The sequence below is a fragment of the Saccopteryx bilineata genome, chromosome 1, assembly GCF_036850765.1.
Source record: "Saccopteryx bilineata isolate mSacBil1 chromosome 1, mSacBil1_pri_phased_curated, whole genome shotgun sequence".
In the NCBI taxonomy this organism is placed as follows: domain Eukaryota; kingdom Metazoa; phylum Chordata; class Mammalia; order Chiroptera; family Emballonuridae; genus Saccopteryx; species Saccopteryx bilineata.
The window spans coordinates 238,308,331-238,324,949 of NC_089490.1; the positions used below are offsets into that span (position 1 = coordinate 238,308,331).

The 16,619-nt window shown below is 37.0% G+C and overlaps 1 protein-coding gene across 1 annotated transcript in view; it reads left to right on the forward strand.

Annotated features, from left to right (window-relative positions):
• The first annotated feature begins 244 nt into the window (after nucleotides 1-244).
• LOC136319483 (complement factor H-like) overlaps nucleotides 245-16,619 on the forward strand; it is a 55,657-nt gene continuing 39,282 nt past the window's right edge. Inside the window, 9 exon segments of the mRNA XM_066252731.1 lie at nucleotides 245-376; nucleotides 713-887; nucleotides 3,119-3,301; nucleotides 4,927-5,103; nucleotides 8,563-8,745; nucleotides 8,854-8,934; nucleotides 14,653-14,853; nucleotides 15,973-16,119; nucleotides 16,122-16,148. Coding sequence (XP_066108828.1) covers nucleotides 245-376; nucleotides 713-887; nucleotides 3,119-3,301; nucleotides 4,927-5,103; nucleotides 8,563-8,745; nucleotides 8,854-8,934; nucleotides 14,653-14,853; nucleotides 15,973-16,119; nucleotides 16,122-16,148 — 1,306 coding nt within the window.

The following is a 16,619-nucleotide window of genomic DNA, read 5'->3' on the forward strand; positions in this document are numbered from 1 at the left end:
AACTTCATAACTTTTCTTGTCCTAGAAACACTAATGTCATGAGTGTAATTATGTTAGCAAGAGAATATAACTCACTAATGAAACAATTTATTGCTCATTGGATTAATATTAAGGTAAAACATTATTTAGTACACTTTTTTTTCTTTTTTGTTTGTATTTATAGCTAGTTAAGCCCTGTGGTTTTCCAGAAATAGAACACTGAGAGCTATATCAGGCAGATAGATACAGACCATATTTTCCGGTAATGTCAGGAAAACGGTATTACTATTCCTGTCGTAAGAATTATGTGACTAACTCACAAGATTACTGGGGTGTTCTTACATGCACTCCAAAAGGATGGTCGCAGGAAGTACCATGCCGCAGTAAATCAGCCTCTGTATCCTAGTGTAGATAGAGATATTTCAGAGGAGAGAGAGAAAAACGCGGGTATAGTTAAGTCTGTGAGACAAGATAAGGTCAAAGGATGAGTTCTATGGGCAAAAAACATATTAGTTGTTTCGTATACATGTTTTGATTATAAAACTGACAAGTAACACTTAATTTTAGTTTTTCTTTTCTAAAAACATTTGCTGGCTACTTTAGTTTTCCTTAAGCTGTGCTTTTACTTTTGGATACTATGCATTCTAATTTAAATATTTTAAAGGTCATTTTTATTTTATTATTTTGACTGAACTCATGTTTGTTTTTTTCATTATCATTTAATAATTCTAAGGAAACTGTTTTCAATTACTTGCAAAATGGACATTCTCCACGTGGTGAGAGAAGTTATTTGCAGGGTGAGTCTATAAAGGTTGACTGCCATCCTGGCTACAGTCTTCCCAATCATCAGAACACAATGACCTGTACGGAGAATGGCTGGGAGCCTCCTCCCGAATGCTTCCGTGTCGGTAAGAACATGGTCTGAGATCCAGGCTGTGATTTTTTTAAGACTCACCTATCATAACTATGGCAAAATATTTATATCACCTTCTTGTTTTGCAATTGGAACTATTTGGTATTATTTTCTTCAAGTGTGTTTGAGTGGAAACACCAGTTGTTTGATGTGTCCATAGCAAAATAGATAAGATACGAATAAAATAATAATTTAAAAAGAAAAACACAGAAGACCACACTGAAGAAACCTGTACTAATTGAGTGTCATGAGCAAAGGGCAGATTAGGAGTTTCTGTTGTCTTCTCCACAAAGAAGATTGATTGTGACAGTCACCCTGGATGAGAACATCTCTGCAGGAGCCTGGGAATCTAGCAGAGCCATTTCACACACCACTGGAGCAAAATGATCCACAATTGGATGCACTGAAGATGCTGAGGGCAATAGTTTCAGCTCCATTACTTACTCCATTTGAAAGTGCACTTCTCAGGGGATTCGAGTTGGAGACCTTGAGTCTTACTGGTTTTATATTTTATTTGGGAAGGCTAAGGTTGATATGGTAAACTTACCCACTCAAGGCTTCTTTTTAAACTAACTGAACTGTCTGAGGAGCTTTAACATTAGGACCAGTTTATTTGGAATATGGATGAATAAGACGTCTTCTGGTCTCCCTACTAAATGATTCATTTTATAGACTTCTTTCCAATTTGACTGATCAACTATGGATGTTGTTCATTGTTGTGTGTGTTGCAAATCTTTGACTTTTTTGTTTCCTAGTAGTTCTTTCTCTGCTAGTTATTCTCTGCCCATTCTCATGGGTTTTGCCCCACACCATTGTGTGGTGTATTCAACCAAAGAATCATGGGATTGCTATGCAGATTTTGAGAGCTCTTGCATTTATAGTTTTCTTCACTCTGGTCATCTAGTTTCAAATTTTAGTGATGTCAACCTCTTTGAGAACACTGATTTTTGTTTGTTTTTCAGTATGACAGACATATTTTGGTTTGGTTTCTTCTTCCTGTTTAATAATCTGGAAAATCGTCCTCCCTCCCCCACCCCAATAAAGCCACTTTGAGAATAGAACTCACATCATTTAATGCTCTCTCAGGACTTGTAGTTAGGCACTGGCTATGTCCATATGCCTCACAAAGGTTCTTTTCATATATTTGGCTCATTTTCCTCATTGTCTATGGCCAGAACTATTTTATTATTGTTGTTGCTTTGAATTCACTAATTTATTAAATTTCTTTGCTTAACCTCCTTTTAATGCTTTTCACATTCTCTAGTGTTTGTTTTGTATTTGATTGCTGCTTATATTTTTATTTTGTCAAATTTGTTTTTTCTTTTTCAGTGTTAACAGGCTGTAATTGAAAAATGGGAATTAAATGTATTTTTGTTTTTGTATTTTTTTTGTATTTTTCTGAAGCTGGAAATGGGGAGGCAGTCAGACAGACTCCCGCATGCACCCGACCGGGATCCACCTGGCATGCCCACCTGGGGGCGATGCTCTGCCCATCTTGGGGCGTTGCTTTGCTGCAATCAGAGCCATTCTAGCACCTGAGGCAGAGGCCACAGAGCCATCCTCAGCACCGGGGTAAACTTTGCTCCAGTGGAGCCTTGGCTGTGGGAGGGGAAGAGAGAGACAGAGAGGAAGGAGAGGGGGAGGGATGGAGAAGCAGATGGGCGCTTCTCCTGTGTGCCCTGGCCGGGAATCGAACCCGGACTCCTGCATGCCAGGCCAACTCTCTACCACTGAGCCAACCGGCCAGGGCCAGGAATTGAATGTGTTTAAGGTTTATGGCTTGCTGTTGTGATCTGAGTACACCTTGTGAAGTGATCACCAGTTCAAGCTGGTTAGCACATCCCTCCCCTAACATAGTTAGCTTAGTTTTGCCCATGGTGAGAACACATGCTGTGACCTCAAAACAAGACTTAGGAAAGAACACATTTCTGGTGAAACTCTGGTAGGCTGAGGAGTTTTAGATCCATTAGAATAACAGATTCCTAATAATTCCTTACAAAGCATTCTGAGTATTTTAAATTTTGCATAGTGTCTAAAAATTTTCTTTTAATATCTTTGGAAACTCACAGCTTATTTACTCTGACACAGCCCTTTGATGATGGAGATTATTTTTCAGTTTTCCTTTAAAAATGATGCCTTATTTTTTCTATTGTCATATTGCTTAGGTCCTTATGAAAATGTTATTGACCATCGCCTTATCTTTTCCTTTTATGCTCTTCCTTTCAGAAACATCTTTAAAATCTAAGGTAAGAATAGAGAATGGATTTCTTGCTGAATCGGAAGGTATATATCCCTTATGTAAAGAAACACAATACAGGTGCAAACAAGGTTACGTCACAGAAGATGGTCAGATGTCAGGCTCTATTACGTGTCAGCGAGGTGGATGGTCAGCTCAGCCCAAGTGCATTAGTAAGTCATTCGTGATGCTTGTGTTCATTGTGTCAAAGGCAGTTGCACAAAAGTTTATTCTAACTGAATTTCTTTTCCTGTGTTGGCAAAAGCTGAGGAGATTCTACCTGGAAAGATTAAAAATGTCTAAGAAAAAACATATAGGTAATTTTTTTGCCTTTTTAAAATAATTACAAGTAAGGTAAATATGAGTTCACTTTTCAGTTCAAGTTCCACCCATAGGACATCCAGGTTGGGGAAACTTTGCCCTCTGGTGTCAAGTCATTTATTGTTAGCTGAGACCTTGGCGTGCTGTTCCTGTGTTTGGGTTATCAGAGTTTTATGTCAGAGTGTTTGTTCCTAAATATAAATGTTTTATGTTTTTAAGTGAAAATATGGGTTCATCGTAGATCATTTTGAAATAATTTCATCTGTATAATTCATATGGTTGCTACTATAGGGTGAATCCTCTTTCAAAACCTACAAACATCTAGTTAGTGGAGACTAAGAAAGGCTCTAGATAGAATGGGATTGGCTGCATTGAAATATGTCTCTGTCCTGCTACCTCGATGTTTAAGAGAATTTTTTAAGAATAATTGCTCAGTTTATCTTATTACCTCACAGCCATGCAACCATATTTTTCATTCTCTTTAAAAAGAATGGATATTTGAACTGTCCATTCAATCATTTTTTTTTTTTCATTTCTATACGTGCTATGAGAACTAGCCAAAATAAAAAAAAAATGATGAAGGTTGCCTTCAAATCAAACTTATTTTATTTTAAATTATGATCAATCACCCATTACTCTTATTAGCAATTATAACAATATTACTCTTATTAGGGACAAGAAAATGTCTCTACTATTACTTTTATTATTATAGTTTTGCTTTTCATTTTTTAAGTTTTAAGCTAGCTTACTACATAATACATTTTAAAATTTGAGGTAAATTATTTAAACTTTAAATAATATCACTCCAGTATAATGTTAGAGAAGATTGAGACTATTTTTAACATTACACTTTTTTTATACTAATTACAAATGTATTCCTGTCTCTACATTCAATCTTGATAAATATAAAGTAATAATATACAGTTATTAAGTAAATACTTGAAATTGCTATATCAGCATGTGAGCATTAAAGTTAGTAAGTTCTAAAGTACAATTTCATAGAATGTTTATACATTTATTCTCAGTGTCGAAAATTAATCTTATTATGAAACCATTTCACTTTGTTTGAGAATATATGTTACAACAGCTACTAAGTTTAGCACCTGCATTAACAAAATGCTATTCTGTATATTTAAAAAAACCCAGTATGTTATATCTATTATGGCCTATTTTATTGCTAACATAGAATAAATGTCTAAGTGAAACTGAATTGAGATAATGTTCTTAAAATAAGTTATTCAGATAATATAAGTGATAGCAAAACTGTGTAGAAATCTTTTTTATCACTGTGAGAATTTAATTTAGGACAATGATTTATCCCTGGTATTCTTAGATTATTTTTGTATGATACATAATGTATTAACATATTCTAAGTGATAAAGCTCCTGTTCTTTTCCCCTTGGTTTGGGGCTGACTTAATTAGATTGTTTGTTAACAGCATATTAGAAATGAAATCTTCAATTCTATTTTGCATTAGAATCTTGTGGTATGCCTGTGTTTGAGAATGCCAGGGCCAAAGCTGGCGGCATGTGGTATAAGGTCAATGACAGGTTGGAATTTCAGTGCCAGGACGAATATAAAAATGAAGCCGGACACACTACAGGTGTCATAGAGTGTGGTGACAATGGTTGGTCTGGTGCACCCACCTGTCATGGTAAGTACTGCTTTTCAAGATTATCAAAACCAAAAAAATGTGTTTCACATGTTTCCTTTGTTGCATGTTTGGATTAGATGGAATTATTTTTTAATAATCACTGATTAAAGCAGAGGTGTTCCTTTAATTAATTAATTAATTAATTAATTTACTTATTTTGGGACAGAGACAGAGAGAGGGATAGATAAGGATAAACAGACAGAAAGGGAGAGAAATAAGAAGCATCAAGTCTTCATTGCACATCCTCAGTCTCCTTATAATCTTCTTAGATGTTCATTGATTGCATTCTTATATGTGCCTTTGCAGGGGTGGAGGGAGACTACAACAGAGCTAGTGACCCCTGCTCAATCCAGCGACCTTGGTTTCAAGCCAGCAATCATCAGGTTATATCTATGATCCCACGCTCAAGCCAGCAGGATCCCACACTCTACCTGGATGAGCCCTCACTCAAACTGGCAACCTCAGGGTATCAAATCTGGGTCCTTCACGTCGAACTCTGTATCCATTGCCCCACTGCCTGGTAAGGCAAGGTGTCTTCTTTTTTTTTTTTTTTCCTGAAGCTGGAAACGGGAAGAGACAGTCAGACTCCCACATGCGCCCGACCGGGATCCACCCGGCACGCCCACCAGGGGCGACGCTCTACCCACTAGGGGGCGATACTCTGCCCCTCTGGGGCGTCGCTCTGCCGCAACCAGAGCCACTCTAGCGCCTGGGGCAGAGGCCAAGGAGCCATCCCCGGCACCTGGGCCATCTTTGCTCCAATGGAGCCTTGGCTGCGGGAGGGGAAGAGAGAGACAGAGGGGAAGGAGAGGGGGTTGGAGAAGCAAATGGACGCCTCTCCTATGTGCCCTGGCCGGGAATCGAACCTGGGTCCCCCGCACGCCAGGCCGACGCTCTACTGCTGAGCCAACCGGCCAGGGCCAAGGTGTCTTTTTTTAATAACTTAATGTAAATTGGGAGAAGAAGATGTTTTGAAGTCCAAAGTCATAATCGATTTAACCCAGCACACTAGTGTAGCCTACTGTCCATATACATCACAGATTATTGAATAAAGCATAATTGTTTTTGTTATTCCAAACACAGCTTCTGTATCATGTAACACCAGGCACTCATTGCTGAAAGTATATTTTTATGCAATTTTCTCAGCTATTTTGCTTCCGGGTTTTGTTTTATTTTGTTTTTGTACCTCAACTTGAATGTTAATGTCTACAGATCCTAAGAGGAAATCTTCATTTTTAGATCTTGATTAGTTCCACGGACTGTTCCATGAGTCTCCTTGATGTTTGCCAGTCAGCTGCCTGTTTTCCAGGGTGAGAAACAGGACTTCAGTCTGTGGGCATCTGGGTTACGCAGAGTATTCCAACTAAGAAAACAGTCCAGCCACGCTTTGAAAAAGAAAATAATAATATAGGGGATCTATCAGGGGTTCTTCTTCAGATGTGGGAGAATTTTGGATCAGGGTTGGGGCAGAGGGATAGCTGAGGACATGCAGGGCAGAAGACAGATTTGGGGTAGAGTTTGATGTCAGAATACAGAGGCATTACTGAATGTTGGGTATCAGACGGTGTCGTAAATCAAGGGACTCACATGTTTAATTTAAGCTGTTGTCACAGGTAAGGAGGTAAATGGAGAAACGTATTTATAAGGTGGTTTGAGCAGTTGGAAAAGCACTTTGAGAGGAACATCTCAACTTCTGACTTACGCACACGAAGGTTGAATGGCCCGTGGACGATCACGATTGGATTGTAAACTACAGGGTTGAATGTTTAATTCTAGTGAGGAAACCTACTTCTGAAAAGATTATTCCAAGTAAAAGGGGAGAATTTTAAAAAGGTCATAAATTTCTTTTCTGGGATTAGAGCAGACCTAAGGTGTATGAAGTCAGAAGTTTTACAACTGAGATGGGTCTTCATTGATAAAGAATGTAAAGTCAGGAATATGAGAAAAGGGGCAGCAGTAGAAGCCAATGTAACCAATATGCCTTTCTGTCAAAATCTTTGTAATAACTTACGACCTGGGTAACAGCATGGTGCAATTCGCTCAAGTATCGACTACATAAATGTCAGCTTAGTATTCTTTTCCAATAACTTTCCTCCACCACACAGCAGAAAATTGCACTCGGATTAGCTGAAATCTGAGTCTGTTTCATGGGTCCTGGAAGGCCTCTTTGATAACAAATGAGCACAAAATATGTAAAGAAAGATACACACTAATGAAAGAATCACTATCTCGAACATCAGAATAGAATTTTAGAAGAAGAATCCCAATGCTTCTCCTTCTAGTGTGACCTTCTCAAGTAAGCTGCAGACCTCAACAGGAAAACAAAAACAAAAGCAAATTTATTGAGTTTTTTTAGTGATCTTACTTTTTTTTTCTTTTTTTTTTCTGTATTTTTCTGAAGCCGGAAACGGGGAGAGACAGTCAGACAGACTCCCGCATGCGCCCAACCAGGATCCACCCAGCACACCCACCAGGGGGCAATGCTCTGCCCACCGGGGGTGATGCTCTGCCCCTCCGGGGCATCGCTCTGTTGTGAACAGAGCCACCCTAGCGCCTAGGGCAGAGGCTGAGGAGCCATCCCCAGCGCCCGGGCCATCTTTGCTCCAGTGGAGCCTTGGCTGCGGGAGGGGAAGAGAGAGACAGAGAGGAAGGAGAGGGGAAAGGGTGGAGAAGCAGATGGGCGCTTCTCCTGTGTGCCCTGTCCAGGAATCGAACCTGGGACTTCTGCACACCAGGCCGACGCTCTACCACTGAGCCAACCGGCCAGGGGCCTAGTGACCTTTCTTTTTTAAATGGTGAAGCAATGTCTACTTTCATGATTATGTGTTTATATTTAACTTTTAGACAGTATCAATTTTTTTGCTATGATTCCAATTTTTAAATTCCATTTGTTGATTATACATATTAATTAATGAATGGAGGAATCAAATAAAAAACATGCATTTTTATTCATATTTTTTGTACTATTCCTCCATTAACATAGGACATTTCTATTAGCGTGGACCTTACCTCATGTTTCACTGACTGTGTCTAAACAATATTCAAGCATCTTAGAATCACTTTGGTCACAAGTATAACTTACAGTTACAATTTTTTGATCAAATCTTTGCCTCCAATGATGGTATTTTTAAAAAATTTTGATGATATGTTTCCATGAAATATGAATACTGTTGCAAGTTATACAATCATAATTGTTAATGAATTTGCATATAGTTTTAGGCTATCTGTACTATTGCACATGTTTCCTGGGCTTAAATATACTTCCAATATGCTAGTTTGGTCAAAGTAACAGAACTGGGAGACATGAATCTGGTGTAAACACCATTCTTTTTTGTTTGCCAAAGAACACTATAAGAAATTAGATAATAAACAATAAATAGAAGAAAAACATCACTTCACTGGATATTCAGTTGCAAAATAGACAAGTTAACCACTACTTATATAATATTTCTTCTACAGCTGCAGTAAAACCGTGTGGTCCACAACCTCAGCTCCCCAACGGGAATGCCATCGATACACCTAAAGAAGGATACGAACATGGTGAAGTTGTGGAGTATGCTTGCAACCCGAGGTTTCTCGTGAAGGGGTCTAGGAAAATTCATTGTGTTGATGGAGAATGGACAGCCTTGCCCAGGTGTATTAGTAATGTATATAAAATATAAACATCTTGACTTAACACTTTGTGTTTATATTCAGATAAACAAATAAATTAATTTTAAGGATTAATAAATATTTGTTAAATTTTCACAGAGAAGAGCAGTACCTGTGGTGATATACCTGAAATTGATCCGGGCTATGCAATATTCATGACCCACCCTTTCATTACAGAGAGTCAGTAGAGTTCAATTGCACAGAAGAATTACAGTGATTGGCCACAGATCAATTACATGTATTAAAGGAAGGTGGACTGAACTATCTTAGTGCATTGGTGAGAATACAACTGACCTTTAATAAAATTTAACATTTTATTGTAAAACTTGCAACCATATTTTTGAAATTTAGTGATATTCTTGAACATGTCAGATCATAAGTTACAATGAATCCAAACACTTGTTTATGGCTCAATAGTGTCTACTGAGGAAAAATAAAAACTAGCAATAGCATTTTTGAATCTGCCTCTGATATAAATATTGTTTATCTTTACAAATACAAAGTTAAATTTTACTTACAGATATAAGATTTAAAATTTGTCCTACAATATTTATTTTGTTCCTCCTTATAGTCTAACTTTTTACTCTTCTCAAGATGTTTATTTCTTCCTAATGAACAAAGAAAGTCTTCCAGAAACCCATCATCATAGGGGCCATAGGACAACAGCTGCCACACCTTCTTTACTACAGAACCTCCCTCAGTCACTGTCCCTTCAAGAAGACTCTTCATTTTGTCTCCCTCAGCACTCTGGAACAGTCCTAAAAAATCGGACTAATTCTCAAGTCTCTAGTGTTTCAAATCAGTTCCCTTTTTTTTTTTTTTCAAGGTGGCATTATAAAAAGATTACTTTTCCTTGGCCATTCACTTGACCTTTTTTTTGTTCTGTTTATCCTCACTCGATGCTTATCATTAACAAATTGTGAACAGATACTACCTAAGACCTACACTGATATGTTATAATATTCAAATACAATTGACATCTTCATTAAGTTTCTGAAATGTGTAGCTATATAAAAAACTTTTATCATCTACATGTAACTTATAATGTGTTATAGCAGCATAATATTTATATTATAGGATGATCTGTGGTATAAAATAGCTTTCCAAAGATTCTGAGAGTGTATATACAAAATGGGTTATGACTTGAGCACCTAATTTTATGTTCTGGTTTTTGGAAATCATGCAAAAGATATGCTTAACTAATCACATTCTTTACACTATTCCTTTGATCAATCCTTCTTGTTATTTTATATTAACTTCATTAAAAAATATAATTAAATGAATTTCACATGTACTATTTCCACAGATAATATTTTTTTTCTTTTAACATTTCAAAATTGAGAATTAAAAATAATATAGAGTGTTTGAACTCAAGAAAAAATGGATGTGGACATTAGCACAGATTTCAAATGAGACCAAATTTAGCCATGTGATGACTCTTCACTATGCAGAGAAATCAAAATGTGAACCTCTATATTCTTGCAATTTCCAAAGTGCAATATTTCTTTGGATTGTTTACTTTCCTTGATATTCCAATACTGGTCATAGAACTATTTTTGTACATAATAGCCCAACTCTTGCAACATTTATGGTAATAATGTTATTGGTAGAATTTATAGACCTAAATTCTATTATAATTGCATTATGGTCAGAACTCTAGAGCTACTTTTTGTATTAGTTGTTTGGAATTTCATAATTAGTGTTTAATATGGAATATTTTCATTTTATAGCAGCAAATTCGCTTAAGAGGTGTAAATTATCACGAGCAACTACACAAGAGATTAACCTGCCACATAGATCTGACTATGACCACAACGTGAAGATAAACTACTCCTGTAGAGGCAAGTCAGAACAGAAACGTTCCATCTGCATGAATGGAAGGTGGGATCCCGAGGTAACCTGAGCAGGTAAGCTCTTGTTTAGAACATTTTCAAAATGTATTCCTCTTCCACCTACCATGTAAAAGGAGTCTCTTTGTGTCTTAATAAATATTTTAATACTCTTTATTATTACAAATAATTTTCAGCTGGGAGGTAATTTAGAAAACAACCAAAACACTCTTTCTAAATATTAATTGTATTATGAGTTATTTCAGCTATAGAACAAACTTTAGCTTTACATTAAGTCTTGAAGTTGGATATATTATCACCAAATATTTTATTCCTATTCAAGATTGTTTTATAATTTTTCTGGTCTTATCATTAACAGAAATTTCAAGAGAAGTTTATGAATTTTTATAAGATATCCACTTGTGAAAAAGAAAGGATGGTTTGTACAATGAAAGATACATTAGGGAGAATTGAAATCTTAACCATATCAAATGCTTAGCCATAAACTTGATATATCTCCTCAATTATACAATATTTAATTTGCCTTCTATTTTCCCAGCAATTTAAAAGTATATAATATTTAGGAGTTTTTAAAAAGGTACTCATGTTTTATATTTTTGATATTACAAATGCAAATTTTCATAATTATATTTTTCCAATGATTTTTTTCTCTAAGTATAAAGAAATGCACTGGCATTTTAGATATTGATTTTATGCTTTGAAATTACATGCTTACATTATTTACTGTAGGTATTCTTCTGTTGATCAAGTGCAGCATCCCTATTATTTTTATGCTAGTCCCGTTTTATTTTCATATTTTATTTGTCTGTTTTAATGCACTTGCTCAAACCTTCAATACACTGTTCAAAGGTGGTGAGAACAAAAATATCTTTATCCTATATTTGGCCACTAGGAGGCTGTATTCAATTTCTTACCACAATTACAGTGTTAGTTTACAATTTTAGTAGATGCCCTTTATTAGTATAAGTGTATTTTCTTCCACTGCCCGTTACCTGAGTAAAGAATTTTATCATCAACTGTTGAATGTTTTTAAATGCTTTTTATTATTTATTTACTTAGTTATTTGCTTGAGAGTGTGAGAAACACAGACAAGGAAAGACAGACAGGAAGGGAGAGAGTTGAGAAGCATCATCTCATAGTTGTGACAGCTTAATTGTTCATTGATTGCTTTCTCATACCTGTCTGGGACTCTAGCAAAGCCAGTGACCCCTTGCTCAACCCAGTGACTTTGTACTTTGAGCCAGTGACCTTGGGCTTCAAGTCCTTAATCTTTGGGCTCAAGCCAGCGACCCCACACTCAACCTGGTGTGACCACCCTCAAACCAGCGATCTTGGTGTTTGACCTTGGTCCTCAGCATCTCAGGCCAGTGATCTATGCACTGCAGTACTGCCTATTCAGGCTGTTGTTTTTAATGCTTTTAACACATTTATTGCTATGACAATATGACTTTCTTAATTCTCCTAATACAGTGAAATGCATATATAAATCTCTCACTCCCAGTGTTAAATCAAGTTAGTGTTGATATGTTAGTCTTTCTTAACTTTTGTGTACTTAATTTGCTGATGCAGTTTCCAGAATTTTTACATCTATTTCATGGAGGATATTAAATTACAGGTAGGTTTTACGGTAATATCTCTGCCAGTTGTTATCACATGTATGGTGACCTCATAAAACCATTTAAGAAGTGTCCATTGCTCCTCTGTTGTCTAAAAAGCCTGTGTAATATCATTGCACATAATATTATTATGTTATTATTTCCTTTAAATAAAATTGCTATAATTCACCTGGGAAGTCAACAGATATATAGCAGTGTTTTTGTTTTGCTTTGTTCTTTTAAGATTTTCTTGATGATTAATTCAATTTCTTTAATAGGTGATAGGGTATTTTACCTTCCTATATTGTCTTTTCTCAGTTCAGGCACCTGGGAAACAGTACCTGCAGGGCGGTTTGAACATTCTAAAGCACATAAATTATCTGTCATTATATCTAATTCACATCTCAGCCAGGAGTCCATGTCAAATTAATCTATCATTAAATAAATGTAATTTTTCTATGGCTTTCCAGCTTTTACTGGTTCAACATCTTGTGAGGGTTTTAATTGACTCTTAATATATTTAGTCATGGATACTTGTTAAAATAATATATTCTGATAACAGTATTTGATGTCGGTTTTTAGTGAATAATTCAGCTAAGACATTCCAATTGTTAGAAATCATGAAAATTACTTTTACATAAATTATCCAAGATTTGGCCCTGGCCGGTTGGCTCAGTGGTAGAGCGTCGGCCTGGCGTTCAGGAGTCCCGGGTTTGATTCCTGGCCAGGGCACACAGTTGAAACGCTCTTCTGCTTCTCCACCCTTACCCCTATCCTTCCTCTCTGTCTCTCTCTTCCCCTCCCGCAGCCAAGACTCCATTAAAGCAAAGTTGGCCTGGGCACTGAGGATGGCTCTGTGGCCTCAGCCTCAGGCACTAGAATGGCTCTAGTTGCAACAGAGCAACGCCCCAGATAGGCAGAGCATCGCCCCCGGTGGGCGTGCCAGGTGGATCCCGGTCGGGCACATGCAGGAGTCTGTCTGACTGCCTCCCCATTTCCAACTTCAGAGAAATACAAAAAAAAAAAAAAAATTTAATAAATTATTCAAGATGGATCATAGGCAGAATAAAAGAAAGAATCTAAAAAGAATGTATTGAAATACTGGACTTATGGTGGTGCAGTGGAACCAGCATTGACCTGCTTTGCTGAGTTCACTGGTTCAAAACTTCAGGCTTGCCTGGTCAAGGCATATATGGGAGTTGATTATTCTTGCACCTCCCCCCTTCTGTCTCTCTCTCTATCTCTCTCTCTCTGTCTCTATTCACTAAAATAAATAAATAAATAAAATAAATAAATATAAGTACATAAAGTGTTTAAAAAAAGAAGGTATTGAAACTATAAACCCAACTTGATATATTAAAATGATAAACAAGATGAAAAGGATAGCATATTTAAACATAGATTACAACGTTAAAATTTGTTCTTTTCTGATACATTTTCACTTACTGAATTATCCTTTTTATATATTTTACTGATTGTTTTTCATCAATATATCTAATTACTATATTTTCAGAAGTACTAAAGTGTCCACCTCCACCTCAGATTCCCAAATCTCAAAATATGGCAACCACACTGAATTACCTGGAAGGAGAAAGAATATCTATTCTCTGTCAAGAAAATGCTCTAGTTCAGGGAGCAGAAGACATAGTGTGCCACACAGAATATGACAGTTGATACTAGGCTGTGTTGGTCAGTAGTACATTATTAACATTACAACTGTCTTTCAAATGAGGGTGAAACTCCGCTGTGCTTTGTGTAAAGCAACAATTTTCAATGATTTTCAACTGGCATGCCACAAGAATTTTAAAAGCATGTATCCTTGACCATTTAGGCAGAGAACTGACCTCTTTTCCCTTAGATTGTTAAATATTAAAAAAAAAAAAATGACAACAGCCAACACAACAACAGCCATTTGGTGTAAATGAGTCACAATTATACTAATTTTTATGTTTGATCAGTAGAAAATATATATTTCAATGTGCCACAGAATTTGAGTAATTAGATTGTGTGCTCCATAAGATGAAAAAGGTTGAAAACTGCTTGTGTAATGGACCCAGAAGAAGCCCTTTCTCCATATCCTCTCCGCATCAGCTGAAACAGTAAATTACAATCCAGGCTCAGAAATCAACCAGCATTATCTCACTTCTGTCCTGAAATGAACACAGACAGACACTTTGGCTCACTGTGCAAATACCAGATGCAATTTCTATTTATGCGTATTGTATGCATCCTCAAGATGAAGAGAATGGAGGAGCCAAGGGAACAAGAGGAGTGTAACATCGATTTTATGGAGATAATTATTTTTGCAAGTTTCAAATATTTTTTTAGTGATTCAGTAATTTAATTTGTTCATACTGTCCTTATTTTAAGATTCCAAACAGTGATGTGTTTTTTTTTTTTCAATTTAAATGTTATCTTTGTGCTTGACTGCTTGACCTCTATTCTTCGTATAGAAAAAACTGCATGTTCTCAGCCATTCATATCGAGGTTGGGACGGTTAACTCATCTAGATCTTCAGAAGAAACATTTTGAATCCCAGCTATATGCACATGGCACCAAATTAAATTATATTTGTGAAGATAGTTTCAGGCTATCTGAAGCCGATGGAAACACATGTCGCCTAAGGGAGTGGAGTTCTCCTCCTCAGTGTGTAGGTAAGCACAGCACTCAAAATACAATTCTGTTTTCAATACAGTACATTAAAATAGGCGTCCAAGTCACGGGACATTCTTATTTGAATTTATCAATATTGAAAACCATTTATATATTTATATATCATTTATATGTTAACATATTTTACCCAACCATCTTGGCACAATCAAATCAGTATTCTTTTTGATAATTCCATTGACTCATTGTGTAATTCATTTTACTTTTTTTTTTTTTTTTTTTTTTTTCATTTTTCTGAAGCTGGAAACAGGGAGAGACAGTCGGACAGACTCCTGCATGCGCCCGACCGGGATCCACCCGGCACGCCCACCAGGGACGGTGCTCTGCCCCCCAGGGGGCGATGCTCTGCCCATCCTGGGCGTCGCCATATTGCGACCAGAGCCACTCTAGCGCCTGAGGCAGAGGCCACAGAGCCATGCCCAGCGCCCGGGCCATCTTTGCTCCAATGGAGCCTTGGCTGCGGGAGGGGAAGAGAGAGACAGAGAGGAAAGCGCGGCGGAGGGGTGGAGAAGCAAATGGGCGCTTCTCCTATGTGCCCTGGCCGGGAATCGAACCCGGGTCCTCCGCACGCTAGGCCGACGCTCTACCGCTGAGCCAACCGGCCAGGGCTTTCATTTTACTTTTGACTCTTTTTAATTTCTACTAAAACTGGACATGTAGTGAAATTAAACCTAACTATTCATATCAGTACACCTATTCATATGTCTTCATATAGGTTGTAGTGAAGGCTTTGCCACCAGGGTTTTTAAAAACGTTATGTTCTTCCTACAGTGTCCCTTCTGATCTCTTACCATTTATGACACGTACTTAGATGACTAATTCTCAATGTGTAGTTTTCTTTTAATACTTACGATTATTTAGAGAGGCATTGGGAGCCATTCTAAAATATGTTAATGTCTTTTGTTTCGTGTTCTTGCTCATGTTCACAGCAGGACAAACAGGACAATGGTGGTTTTAGAAAGCATTGGGCAGCTCTCTGTGATGTGAGGTTAGTGGTTGTATGATCATTTTGTTTCAAATGAAAGTACCAGATAGGACCACCAGTACATGAAATAAATTTCAGAGTTAGTGAAATATGCAGTCCTTCTTTCATTCTTTTTTAGGACTTCTTTGTGATTCACCACCACCTTCAATAGACAATGGTCAAGTACCTAAGGGTCCTAAGAGTCATCCACATGGAACAGAAGTCATGTACAGATGTGCTGGGGGATATGGGATTCATGGACCTGCATCTGTAAAATGTTTAGGAGGAAATGGTCCCATCCACCAGAATGCATAAGTATAGTGTCTTTAATTATATCCTAAGGCTCTTCAATATCTTTAAGTCAGAGCATTGATGATACAAATATAAAAATGCAGCAATTCTAGAATATAACAAGATATATCAGGAAAATCCTGGATTCCGGCTGGGAATTAAAAGCCCTAGAAATATGCCATGTTTGACAACAGGAGCCCAATTTTTTCATTTTCATGTAAAATATGTTCATGTTCCACGTGCTCTTCTTGTTTTGTAGGTGATCCCTGCTCATCAGTCTCTTCATTCTTCAGTTCCCTGTTAGCTTATCAGTGATCTCCTTATAGATGTATAATTTTCTATGATATCTGAAGTCATTATGAAAAAAAGATTTTAACGAGGCAATAAGCAGAAACAGGGAAATCATGTAGGGTGTCTGCATGGACAAAAAAGAATGTAAGAAGTATGTCTCAAGCATTACTCTTATCCTGGTGTCGATGGGCTTTCAGTAATCAT